This window comes from Henckelia pumila, chromosome 3 (assembly GCF_033568475.1).
Source record: "Henckelia pumila isolate YLH828 chromosome 3, ASM3356847v2, whole genome shotgun sequence".
Classification (NCBI taxonomy): domain Eukaryota; kingdom Viridiplantae; phylum Streptophyta; class Magnoliopsida; order Lamiales; family Gesneriaceae; genus Henckelia; species Henckelia pumila.
The window spans coordinates 63,813,060-63,826,424 of NC_133122.1; the positions used below are offsets into that span (position 1 = coordinate 63,813,060).

A 13,365-nucleotide genomic window follows, 5' to 3' on the forward strand; every position below is an offset into this window, starting at 1 on the left:
GTACTAATGAGATGTCCGGCGAATATGCATTCTTATATATTATATTTTACGTGTCATGATACATGTTTAACTACTTTATACATATGTTGCATGTGCATATATCATGTTGAGCTTGTATATGTTTCGAGATAGTTATTATGATAGGGTCACTCAACCCTGAATTCTTTACCCCACTCGATTTGCATGCACCATGTTAGTTTATATATTAATAGTTACGTATTGAGCGAGTGTCACTCACGTCTGTGTTTTTACCATTGACACCCCTTTCGACAAGGTAGGTTGCAGGTTGATCAGGATTCGGGGATCAGTGATTGGTCGGTGATCAGAGCCTGAGAGCGAAGGTTGTCAGTGGTATATTTTTAAGTGATTTTGGTATTTGATTTATCCATGTGGGTTGTATAATTAACTTTACAGTTTTATCTTGGTTGTATCCATTAATGTTTTTTAAAGATTCTGTAGTCTGCTATGGTTATGTTTACTATTAAATTAATTGCATGCTTAAGTTCTGATGATTAGTAGGTGATTTAGGTCTGATCATTACTCAAGAAAACTGTAATGGACAACATGTTTGTCCATTCGAGAAGGTGTTGGCAGGGATAAAACCAAGTACATTTAGTTATTTTGTTAAGAAATTCAAGCATATTTATCTTATTTGAGATGGATTTTATACTCGATATTTTTTTAGTACAAGTAATTTTATATATGATTTTTTTTTTTTTTGCAGATTTTAATTGGAGAATGAATGTTATGCAATGTGCATGGTAAAATGACATACTAATGATTGTGACTTCCTACGAGAAACGATTCCTCATAATTACACATTTACTAATGCAATTAGTGTGATCTTGTTTTGAAAAAGTTTACATGCACTGCTTTATTAATAATGTATATAATTGTAAAAATTTATCAATATATGTGAGTCCACTGAAAAAATGACAGATCTCACATGTAGTAATAAATATTCACTTTTAGTTGTTCCTTCAGGCAGTGCCTGTATAGGTAGATTTTAATTTTTGAAGTAGACGATTGTTTGGTTAATTCGCGACGTGAGTTTGATAAAGTTTCAAAAAAGTTATGTATATGAACTTGAACAATCTTCATTAAGCTGGTTTTTGGATTGAACTAAGTTCAAATTCTTAACACATATTATAAAAAATTAACAGTTTTTTTAGATTAATAGATGTTGCATATCTTAGATTGATTTGAGTACTATGTCTTATTTTTTCTTGACTTGTTTGGTGCTTGCTTGGAGTACTTGTAACAAAAAAAATTTATGACAAGTTGAAATTTCGATTTTTAAAAATCAAATCCCATCAAATCCAGTCTAATTTTGTAGTGACCATGTACGGATCATTTATTAATCAAAGTCTTAAGCATGCAAATTGAAATAAATAAAAGCTTAATCAGAGATACTGCGAAAATTAAATCAAAATGCTAAACTGACGGAATACAACTAGTGAGTAAAACCCAAAGCGAAAGAATAATACAACTCAATCGAAATATCCACTTAAATACAGCTAACTCTGCAGTCCAGCCTTGATCACTAACTAAACCTAGGTCCAAGGTAAAATATATGTAATTGTCCTGTCGAATGGGGTGTCCAAGAAACACAATAACATAAACGTGAACGAACTACGCTAAGAACGTAAAATACGAGTAAACATATTGATATGATGCATGCAAATTGAATGACTGGGTATCTGGATATACTGAATATCATTCCTGCTCAGACTAACGTCAAGATGTGAATAATACAATAGGGAACTCAAACCATTGGGTAACTCCCTCACTCCAAACCGAACGTGATCTACAATGTCCATGAACACTAGAGTCCGCTCGACTCATCGGTCACTGTGACCCTCGGCGTCTAACTGTCCAAAAACAAGGGCTGAGCGACCATACTGGGAAGACTTATCTCGAAGGATAAACAAGCTCATCATGATATATACACATGCAACATAATATATCGAAGCAGTCAAACATGTATCATGCCACATAAACATGCATACTCGTTGGATATCTCAGTCAGTACTTTACGTACCTCAACAACTGTGTACATGCATCTACTGTCCATCACTACAAGTCAAAATAATCACGTATCACTAATATTGATCTGAAAGTCTTAACTAAGTTAATAGATACTCTCTAATACTAATACTTTCTAATACTAATACTGATATCAGACTATACCTATGTCCGTCGTCAACCCACTGATGTCGGAGGCCCTAACCCAAGAACAACTCCGCTACAAGCTCCGCAGCACCTCGCTATTGATCAGCCCTCGAGTATAAGCCTAAAACTATAAAAATAAACTGATACACCTCAAAACACGCACTAATTGTGAGGATCTCGTCGCCTATTTATAGGCAAGGGTTCGGAAGCTCCAAACTAGCTCGCATGTCTTCTACGTGCCGAACTGCCCTGTTCGAAAGCTCCGATCTCCATCTTCAGACGTTTCGATCTCATGAATGCGATTACGTGTCAAAACGCTGGCGACATGTCACTCGTACGCATGATCTAACCTATGGATTTTTCGATCTCTAGTTAGGAAGTTTCGATCTTGCTTTCGAACTCCTTTGCTTGGTCCGACCACTTCGGACCTTCCGATCTCCCAATGGTTCATGTTCAGACCTTCCGAACTACTCGAGTCAATTTTGACTTTAAAACCATTTTTGGATATTCTGGAGTCGATTTCTTAGTTCGATTAATCGCATTAAATTTCTTAATCAAATTTAATTATTTATGCTCGTAAAATGGAATACGGATTACTGTAAATTTCGTGATTCCAAACTCATCGCAAAAAAAACCAAAATATATCAAACACAAATATTTGTATTCTCGACGCATAAAATTAGACATGTCTATACTATTATCAAAATTAATCCTAACTTTTGCTGATTAAAATAAAATAAAATTAAAACTCCGAAGTAACTAAGTTTTGGTAGTTTGATGACGCCACTTTTAAATTATTATTCCGATATATCCATCATATCCTGTTCTATTGGCAACATACATCACAAATGTAATTTAGATTATGTGTGGTTGACTGTTAAATACATTATATTATAGATCAAGAAATTGGGGGCGGGGAAGGGAGAACCGAGGGGAAAGGAAATATGAATGGCAACGTTACCCATTTTTTATTTGGTCAAGTGTCCATTTCGGTTGGAAAAGATTGTTATAATATATTGACTTGAACTTATTCATGATTGAGTTATTTTTTGATTGAATTAAATCCAAGTCCTTAACATATAATAGAAAAAAAATTAACCCATTTTTTAATTAATAGATGTTCATTTGCATATTTTAGTTTGATTTGAGTACGATGACTTTTTTTAATTAATTTTTTTTACTTGTTTAGTGAAATCGCTTGGAGTAGTACTTGTATCAGAATATCTTGACGACGAGTTGAAATTTCGAACAAGCGATATGTTTATCTATACTTATTATTAATTTAATTTTTTTCAAAAAAATTATTAATTTAATTAAATTAAAACTCAGATAGTAAATATTTTTTAATTAATTTGAATATTTTATTTAAATTTACAGTTATAAATTTATTATATAATTTCATTAAAATTTTTTAATTTTCAAAAATAACATTTATTTTCTAATATTTCAAGATCATCTTTATCTATATTTTTAAATATAATAATATATTTATCTGTATATTTTTAAAGATAATCATATATTTCTATATGTATTAATTAAAAAAATTGCATGGGTGGATAATATAGAAATCGAAGTTCGAACCCAACGAAAATTTCTTGCACCAAACAAATATAATCGATTTGAATTAAATGTTGTTCCGATTGCAGTGTCGATCAGTTTATTATTATGTATATTTTGATTATAATATTCCATATTGGACTATAAATAAAATTAAATTTATAGGTATGACATTTTTATTTGGTTTCCTGATCACATAGGTAGGGTAATTTTTACTTTTTGAGAAAAATTTTAAAGCGATACTAATAAAGACAAAACCCAGCGGGCTAAGCAACCCTGCAAAAGTAGGGGTAAAATAGTCCAACCACTTGAAACTCCACTTGTCACCATCCTCGGCGTTTCGTGTCCAGAAATGGTTTATTCTACGTAGGGTTCAGTGAACCGCTTGTGGTACGAAATCATTTCTATATCCAATAGTATAATAATATTTCAAAATTTTCAACCCGATTTCACACGCTTTCATCTGCGGGGTAAAAATCTCCTTTTGCCTGCAGTTGCTTCAGTTCCAGCAAAGGTGCTGTTGATAGGGGAATAAATTGCTGATTGTGCAACACGATTATTATGTAACTGCACGAACCGCATAAATCGTACCCCGCATCCGACTCCCTCACTCCCCACGACTCCACTCTTACCCGCGCAAGTATAAATAGAAAAAACCTGGCTCGGCAGTTTCCATACACAACATTCTTCGAATTTATTGCGTCTAAAAAGCAGAAAAAGCGAAAATGTCGGGAAGAGGGCGAGGCGGCAGCGGCGGCGGAAGAGGAGCGCATCCATCTCGCGGAGGCGGTGCAGGTGAAGGTGGAAGAGGAATGCAGCCTTCTCGTGGTGGCGGTCCAGGCCGTGGTCGAGGCCGCGGTTCCTACGGTCCGACGTCTCCGTCGGTAGCATCCTCCTCTGTTCAAACTTTTGAATCTGTTCCGTTATCTCCGACGCCGCCTGTCGTGGTGGCGCTGAGCCAGGACTTGGAGCAGAGGTTGACGGTTGCGCCACCCGCTTCGGCTGAAGTACACCCTCAGCCAGTGGAGCACGATCTGGCGGTGGAGAATCCGCGAGGGAAGCAGCAGTTGCCTCCGGTATCTTCGAAGGCGCTACCACAACCGGCCCGGCCGGGTTTTGGAACCATGGGGCAGAAGGTTACAGTGAGAGCCAATCACTTTCTCGTTCAAGTAGCCGACCGCGATCTGCATCACTATGACGTATGGGATTTTCCTGTTTCGTATGAATCACTTACTCTCACTCGTCCGTTTTAGGTTTTGTGCAAAGTCTCTCGAATGTGTTTTAATCGGTTTTTTATTCTTTGGAATGTGATTAATTCTAGCATAGCTCATTTTTTGTTTGTACTGGTAAATGCGCCCTTACAGTGCAACATGTTATTCGCCTTTTTCCTTCTCAAGGGATAGGGACTGGGGACCTATCTTTGTTGATACGCGATATTGACTTCAATCTCAATGTTTTTCATGTGTGTAATTGTAAATGCGCTTGTGATGCGCCGGTTTTACCATCTTTCTTTGACCGCTGGCCTGATTTGCGATGGGTGGGCATATATAATTGCAAAGTCCGATTACATGTCATTACCCTTTGTGTTACTCCGCTTGACTTTATGTATAGTCTCACAGGACATGCACCTTGATTCGTGATCATATTCGGCTTGACTTTAGATATGCGAGTGATGTTGTTTCACAGAACTCATGCTTAGTCTCACACCACATGCACCTTGATTCGTGATCATATTGTTTTTTCCCCATGTTCTCGACTTCTTGTTTTTCTATATTTGATTTGATAGTTTTGTCCATCATCGTGGTTTGTTTGTACATTTGTTCGTTCATGTACTTGGATATTTTTGTGGGGTTGGCCCTTTTTCTTTAGTGTGTAAAAGTTGTTCAGTTCATTTTTCACGTGGAGGTGAATATTCCTTTGTTAAACCTTTTGTATTAACTGATTTTTTTGTAGGTTTCAATAACTCCGGAAGTAACCTCAAAGAAAGTGTGTCGGCTTATCATGAAGGAACTCGTCAATTGTTATCATACATCCCACCTGGGGAAGAGAATGTTGGCTTATGATGGAAGAAAAAGTGCCTACACTGCAGGGCAACTTCCATTTGTCTCTAAAGACTTTGTTGTTAAGCTTGTTGATGAAGATAGGGCAGACAGGTTAAGTCTATATACTCTCTCGGCTCTTTGAAAATTTGATTGTTTATTCAAGTGGACCCTTGTTTTTGTTTACTGTTTGTATGCAATTAAGTTCCTAAATTACTTTTGTTTTGCTTAGTTTGAAGTTGCAGAATATGATGTAATCGCTGTATTGTAGTAAAGTGGTCTCTTATTGCCTTCAGGGTATTAAAATGGTGGACTATTGACTATTCTATGAATAATAAAAAAATTAATGTTATAATTTTTATTCTCATGCTTTATGGCAATTAAGGAGCTGTGCTACCTAACAATAATGGGATTATGGTTCCCATTCAGTGCATTCACTTAGCTAAAATGTTACGGTGCTTTATGCAGGAGGGAGCGAGAATTCAAGGTTTCCATAAAATTTGCCTCTAAGGCTGATCTGAACCATCTTCAACAATTCTTACAGCGCAGACAACTTGATCGTCCCCAAGAAACCATACAATGTCTTGATGTGGTTCTTAGGGAGAATCCATCGAATAGGTTCCCTTTTTCAGTTTTCCTACTTAACTGTCTATTTCAACATTCAGTGTGCATGTAATTGTGTGTGTGTGCCCACACAAGAACATACCATTTTAATACATGATTTTGTTTCCTCTCTTTCAATTGCAGATTTGAGGTTGTTGGAAGTTCATTTTTTTCCCCTCAGTTAGGTACGAAAGGAATGCTCGGTGATGGTCTGGAATACTGGAAAGGTTTTTACCAAAGTCTTCGCCCTACCCAGATGGGTCTCTCGCTCAATATAGGTATCAATTATTTGACATTCTTTTCATTTGCTGTTTTTTGGTCGCTGCTGTGTGGATACCACCGAGTGTTCCTTGCACACCATCATTTATCGGCTCGGTGGTGGTAGAACAGCAGCATTATCTTCATTTTAGGGCAGACTTTTATTCGATCATTAAATTGTGGCATTGCAGATATCTCAGCTAGAGCCTTTTTTGAACCTATTTTGGTTTCTGATTATGTTGCAAAGTACTTCAACAGGAATCTGACCAGGCCATTGTCTGACCAAGATCGCATTAAGGTTCTCTTGTAGCTTATTACATTAAGCTGTGTCTATAAAATTGCATGCTATGACTTTTATATTAATTTTAATTTTAATAATTTGGTTTTACTAGGAATATTGTGGTTGTACTAGTTTACACTCCATCAGTCAATGAATGAAATGTTTTCTGCCTGCTGAGGGCATTGTATTGAGGCAGTCATTTGACATATTTTCGACGAACTGTTGGTTTATCACAACTTTGCTTTCTTTATTTCCTATTCGATCATGCTGAAGAGCGAAGAGAAATCTCTTCATGTTATTTTAGGTGAAAAAGAATTTAAAAGGGGTTAAAGTGGAGCTTAATCATCAGCAATATGTCAAACGATACAAGATATCAGGGATATCAACTCAACCTGCGCAACAGCTGATGTAAGATCTTCTGAAGCACCTTTTCTTGCACCATATCAGGATTTATTTGGCAATCCTTTTTTCTACTTTATGTGGTGGTATCAATGGTCTTTTTGCACAGATGGTCTATTGTTGTGAGGCACAAGGCCCAATGACGAAGCACGTTTTGACATGTCTACTACAAATTTTCTTTGTGAATCTGAAGTTTAGAATTTTATACTCTAGAACGTTTAGTCTTTTTTAGGCGAGCTTTGTCTAAGTTTGTTCTTACACCTTACAACACTCACTGTCCTTAGCATGCAATCAGACTTGGTTTATCCATTTTCATTATGATAATCATCCTAATGTTCAATGTACTGGATATCTTTAGCCTATTGGCTGGTGAAAGTATATTTTTAGTGTTGTATGTAAACTTTATGTGGCATTGCAGATATATCTGCTTGAAGTTGTCTTTGTCACTGTCGCACTCTCTTTGATATTATAGCCAAATCTTGAATGGATTTTCACCAGTGATTCGATCCTTCAAAATTGAGATGTTTCTTTCTTATCTTGCAGGTTTCCTGTTGATGAGTCGGGAGCAAACATATCTGTGGTACAATACTTTCGCCAGAAGTATAATATCACTCTTCGATATCCTTTTTTGCCAGCTGTTCAAGCTGGAAGTGATTCAAAACCCATTTACCTTCCTATGGAGGTAATTTGTTTCATATCTTGTTATTTTGTTTTCCTACCTTGCTCGTTTTTGGGTCAATGCTTTAAAATGGGCTTACAACATCCTGTTCTTTCTCAAAGCTATGCAAAATTGTTGATGGTCAAAGATACTCCAAGAGACTGAATGAAAGACAAGTTTCTGAGCTTTTGAAAGCTACCTGTCTACGTCCAAGAGACAGGCAGACAAGCATCACCGAGGCATGTGCTTGTAGCATTTACCGTCTTGCTTCCTTATGACATTGCATTTGATCAATCATAGTTGATGCCAACATCTGAATACCTTTGACCTTAATCTGTAGATGGTTCGTTGCAACAACTACAATACTAATAAACTTGTCAGTGAGGAGTTTGGCATTAAAGTGAGACCTGATTTTACTTCCATTGAAGCACGTGTTTTGCCTCCTCCCTTGGTAAAATTCTCGGCTGGTTGTGGTGCCCGCCCGTTATTTTTTGTATGGTTTTTTATTCACCCGCCTAATTTTGAATTTCCAGCTAAAATATCATGGGACTGGAAGGGAGTCCACTATAGCCCCTAGGGTTGGGCAGTGGAACATGATTGATAAGGTGAATTTTTTTTTCTTCCAAATAAGCCCTTAATTAAAAATTAACCGAGCTATCTAGTAAATGCCTCTATGATGAGGCTGCATTGATTCCTTTATAATTCTGATTTAATGAAATAAAATTGTCCCCAATCTGTTGGAAGATTACTTCAATTTTTTTATTTATCTCTGTGTTGTTGGTGAGGACATTTTCACACGTTTTGCTTTGGGATATATTGACCATTTGTTGTTCAGAAAATGGTAAATGGTGGAAAAGTGGAGTTCTGGACAGCTATCAGCTTTTCTCGTAGTATAGATCCGAGCAGGTTCTGCCATGAATTGATCGGCATGTGTTGCAATAAGGGGATGGTGGGTCTTAATTTCTTAAAGAAATACTGTTTTTATTCATAAATCTCATTGACATGCTGAAAGTCTTGATTGTACTTGTATGATCTGATTTCTTTCAGGAATTTAATTCGGAACCATCGATTCAAATTCGTTCAGCTAATCCTGCTCAGATTGAGAAGGCACTCGTTGATATTAACACCGAATCTGCCTCTAGATTGGCTGGTAAACAGCTCCAGTTACTGATCGTGATTTTGCCTGACGTCAGTGGGTCTTATGGTATGCAGCTCTCTTTGGATAGTGTAGTCTAGTTTATTGCTGCTATCTGCTTGAAGTATTTTACCACCAACAGGGAAGATCAAGAGAATTTGTGAGACTGAATTGGGGATAGTCACCCAATGTTGTCACCCTAAGAAGGCATCAAGATTCAATGTACAGTATTTGGAGAATGTCTCTCTTAAAATAAACGTGAAGGTTTGATTGAATTTCCATCCATGATCCTCTCCTTGGTGTTTATAACCTGCACATATTCATGTGGTCATGGTTTGATGTAGGTTGGAGGAAGAAACACTGTTTTGGAGCAGGCTTTGTCCAGAAGAATTCATTTCCTATGTGATCGCCCAACCATAGTCTTTGGTGCTGATGTCACCCATCCTCCACCAGGAGAAGATTCCAGCCCTTCTATAGCTGCGGTACATAGATGAGCATTTATCGTTGCTCTCTTAGTAGTATGTACACTTGACAAGACCTTTCTTGGTATCTGCAGGTGGTGGCTTCAATGGATTGGCCAGAAGTTACGAAGTATCGAGGGCTGGTTTCTGCCCAGTCACACAGGGAAGAAATCATTCAGGATCTTTACAAAGCAAAACAAGATCCTAAAAAAGGCGTAGTTCATGGTGGAATGATTAGGTTAGATTTTACCACTTTTAATACATGTCACAATATTATTCTTTGCTCCTTATCATTCATTTTCAAATGCAGAGAACTTTTGATTGCCTTCTACAAGTCCACGGGGCAGAAACCTCACAGGATTATATTCTACAGGTTTGTACTTTTCTTCTTAGGAAAATTTGGGATATGAAAGCACTTGACTAGATACTCCATTCAGCTAACATGTTAGAAAGTATCTTATTTTAACAAAAGGAGATTTATGTTTTGGATGTGGTGGTTAGAAAAAAAGACATTTTTTCTATACCTTTTAAAAGAGAAGCGGAGGTGAAGTACTGAAGTGCTGCATTTTGGGCTCTTGATTTCAGTTTTTAAATGGATGATTTTATAATTATAGAATTTAAAATTATAAATGCTAACCAAACACATTTTTTTCCAAAAAAGAAAAAGAATTATGGCATTCTTTTGGAATACTTGCTTTTTTGTATTGGGGCGTGTTTCTTTAGGCCAAATTACTCTTAGTGCGACTATACTAAACTATCTAGTGTACTAATAGATTGTAAAATGGCAGGGATGGCGTTAGTGAAGGACAATTTAACCAAGTTCTTCTGGAAGAAATGGATGCAATCAGAAAGGTATGCTCAGTGATTTTTGTACTTGTTATTGTTTGAGCCAAATAGTTTACACTGGACTTTTAATGTATTTTCAGGCTTGTGTTTCTATAGAAGAAGGTTATCTACCCAGAGTTACTTTTGTAGTGGTGCAAAAGAGGCACCACACTCGCCTCTTTGCCGAAAATCATTCTGATCGAAGTACGACAGACAAGAGTGGCAACATTCTGCCTGGTACTAAGTTTTTGAATGCATATTAGGAGCGCTGTTTTAGTTTCTGGTACCCACCTACTGTGTGTAACCCAGCGATGCTTTAAATTTTAGGTACTGTGGTCGATACTCATATCTGTCATCCCATTGAGTTTGACTTTTACCTCTGTAGCCATGCAGGAATCCAAGTAAGCTGCTGTTGTGATTTGGCTCTTTCCATTTAGACCTTTTTTGTTTCTCCATGTGGATACATAATAGTTAGATGCTTTTTTGGTAATTATTATGATCTGTTTCAATCCTTGTTGAGCAGGGGACGAGTCGTCCAACACATTACCATGTATTGTATGATGAAAACAATTTCACTGCTGACGGTCTGCAGTCGTTGACAAACAACCTGTGCTACACGTATGCGGCCTTAACTTTGACTAGATCAGGGCTTTCCATAACTAATGAAAATAATGATGATAATAGTAATAATAATAATGTAACTACTTGTCCTTGCAGGTATGCAAGGTGCACTCGATCAGTCTCCATAGGTTAGTCCTGTGCTTATTGTCTTCCTTCTGATTATTTATACTTTTATACATTAAATGATATTGGCAATTCATGAAATTGCATCAAATAAAAAGTTCTTCCCCTGGCTTGCATTAAAGGGGTGTGATTGCGAATAGGCAAACTAACCAAGCTAGTAAAAGTACGACTCCCACAGCAGTAAAAGTATCACTACTTGATCTAATATGAATGTTCATACTTTTGCTCGATGCCAGATTATGACATGTTTCATGAAAATATTGGTTATAATGTCTCACTCGTGGTGCAGTTCCGCCTGCGTACTATGCCCATTTGGCGGCATTTCGTGCTCGTTACTACATCGAAGGAACCGACACATCAGACAGCGGATCAACCTCCGGAGGTGTTGGTGCTACAAGGGAGAGGAATGTACAGGTCCGAACCTTGCCTTTGATCAAAGATAATGTGAAGGATGTTATGTTCTATTGCTGATGCGTGTTGATAGTAGGAATGAATATACAACTTAATCCTAGGCTTTTTTGGGGAACTTTGGAGCCCAGTTTCTTTAAGCAAGCTAAGAATTTTTTATTTTATTTTTTTTGAGTTTTTGGGGAACTATCAAGAAAATCGGTTTTGGTTATGTTTGTCGAAGTTCCTTACGATTTGAGATGAATGGTGGTATTACTGATTTTTGGATGAATGCTAATATTAATTGCTGTATTGATTTCGGATATGAAGGTTTATCTTACCATTTATTCTTTAGCACAAGCTCGCTAAGTTGATGAAAATCGAGTTGAATGGTTAGAATTTTACGGTGGTTTGAAAATTAAGAAAAATAATTATAATTACTGTAAAAAGGTATGAAAACCCTCGTTCCCCCTCACTCTACAATGAGGTCAATCTACAACTAGGTCAGAAGTGGTGGAAGGATTTTGGTGAAATTTTGAGTTTTTTTTTTTCACAAAATTTTCACAAAACGAATCCAAAAATTTCAAAAATCAAAATTTGTAAAATTGTCCGCTATAGACCGGTGGCCCAAAAAAGCGAAATGATTTAAAGAGAGAAAAACAAAAAAAAAATTCTTTTGACTGTTTTTAATTATTTTTTAATTTTTAATTATCTATACTATTATATAAAATTTAAGGGCCTTTAAATAACTGTTTTTAATGTGTCATGATACACTAAAAATATTTTCCAATAACTAAATTTTAATTACTAAATAATATATTATTTAATAAATAAAAAATCATAAAATATCAAATCTATACTATTAATTAAGGGAGAGAGATGAATAGTAACTAATTTTTAGTGAGGCTTTTTTTAATATACCAATAATATTCTTAATTAGTTTATTTTTTGTTTTTCAAATTTTTATTTACCCTTTTTTTACAAATTTTTTTATTTTATAATTTAATTACAAATATTTATAAAACAAAAATAAATTAAAAAATAAAATTATTATTGTACGAGCACGCAACGCGTGCTTTGAGATGCTAATATTATATTATACACCCATATGCTTTTGTCGTTAGTTATTATTATAAATCCAAAGGATTAAATCTAAAGCGTTATCTCGAGGAGGAGGTACTCCGGTGGCAAGACTCGATTTGTCCTACCTGGCACATGAACCACGAAGCCACAAGGCCAGAGCCAATGACATAATGTTTGAAATTATATACTAATTGCTTCGGTGTAGTCTACATGGCACAATCTTGTTACATACCTTCTCATTATTAACAGACGCTCACATTTATCTAGGGTCCATTTGATACTAGGGATTAACTAGGACTGTGATTGATTTGACTGGTTTAACAACACTCATTATTTATTACTCACTGTCAACTCATTATTAAATAAATAAATTTTAATTTTGTTTACAATTTTAAAATAGATATTATTAAGGGCAATTTGTAGATAACTCCCTAAATCAACTCATTTTTTTAGGAGTTTCTAATAATGATGCTAATTTGTCGTTCTTTTAATCATTATTATTTCTTGAATTATCAAATGTGGAATCGGATTCAAAATCTGATTCACTTGATTTATCAAGATAATAAATATTTTCATCATCGGATGAAAATTCAATTGTTTCTACGGGATAGAATCCAATAGTATATATTTCTTCAAGAAGTTTAATTTTATTTTTCTTTTCGTTTCGTTTTGGACATTCATTCGCATAATGTCCTTCTTCGTTGCACAACCAACATGTGCAATTCTTTCCTTTACCCTTTGGGCAAGGTGATTTTTTGTTATCA

General features: G+C 35.8%; 1 protein-coding gene across 1 annotated transcript; it reads left to right on the forward strand.

Annotated features, from left to right (window-relative positions):
* Nucleotides 1-4,182: 4,182 nt before the first annotated feature.
* Nucleotides 4,183-11,834, forward strand: LOC140893604 (protein argonaute MEL1). Its single transcript, XM_073302691.1, has 22 exons — nucleotides 4,183-4,928; nucleotides 5,683-5,882; nucleotides 6,237-6,386; nucleotides 6,516-6,649; nucleotides 6,821-6,927; nucleotides 7,214-7,317; nucleotides 7,852-7,990; nucleotides 8,089-8,205; nucleotides 8,307-8,417; nucleotides 8,500-8,571; nucleotides 8,802-8,915; nucleotides 9,014-9,170; nucleotides 9,244-9,365; nucleotides 9,446-9,583; nucleotides 9,658-9,800; nucleotides 9,873-9,935; nucleotides 10,351-10,414; nucleotides 10,489-10,624; nucleotides 10,715-10,788; nucleotides 10,911-11,005; nucleotides 11,105-11,136; nucleotides 11,421-11,834. The coding sequence occupies exons 1-22, from the start codon at nucleotides 4,455-4,457 to the stop codon at nucleotides 11,600-11,602; spliced, it is 2,928 nt and encodes a 975-aa protein (XP_073158792.1). The 5' UTR covers nucleotides 4,183-4,454; the 3' UTR covers nucleotides 11,603-11,834.
* Nucleotides 11,835-13,365: the final 1,531 nt, after the last annotated feature.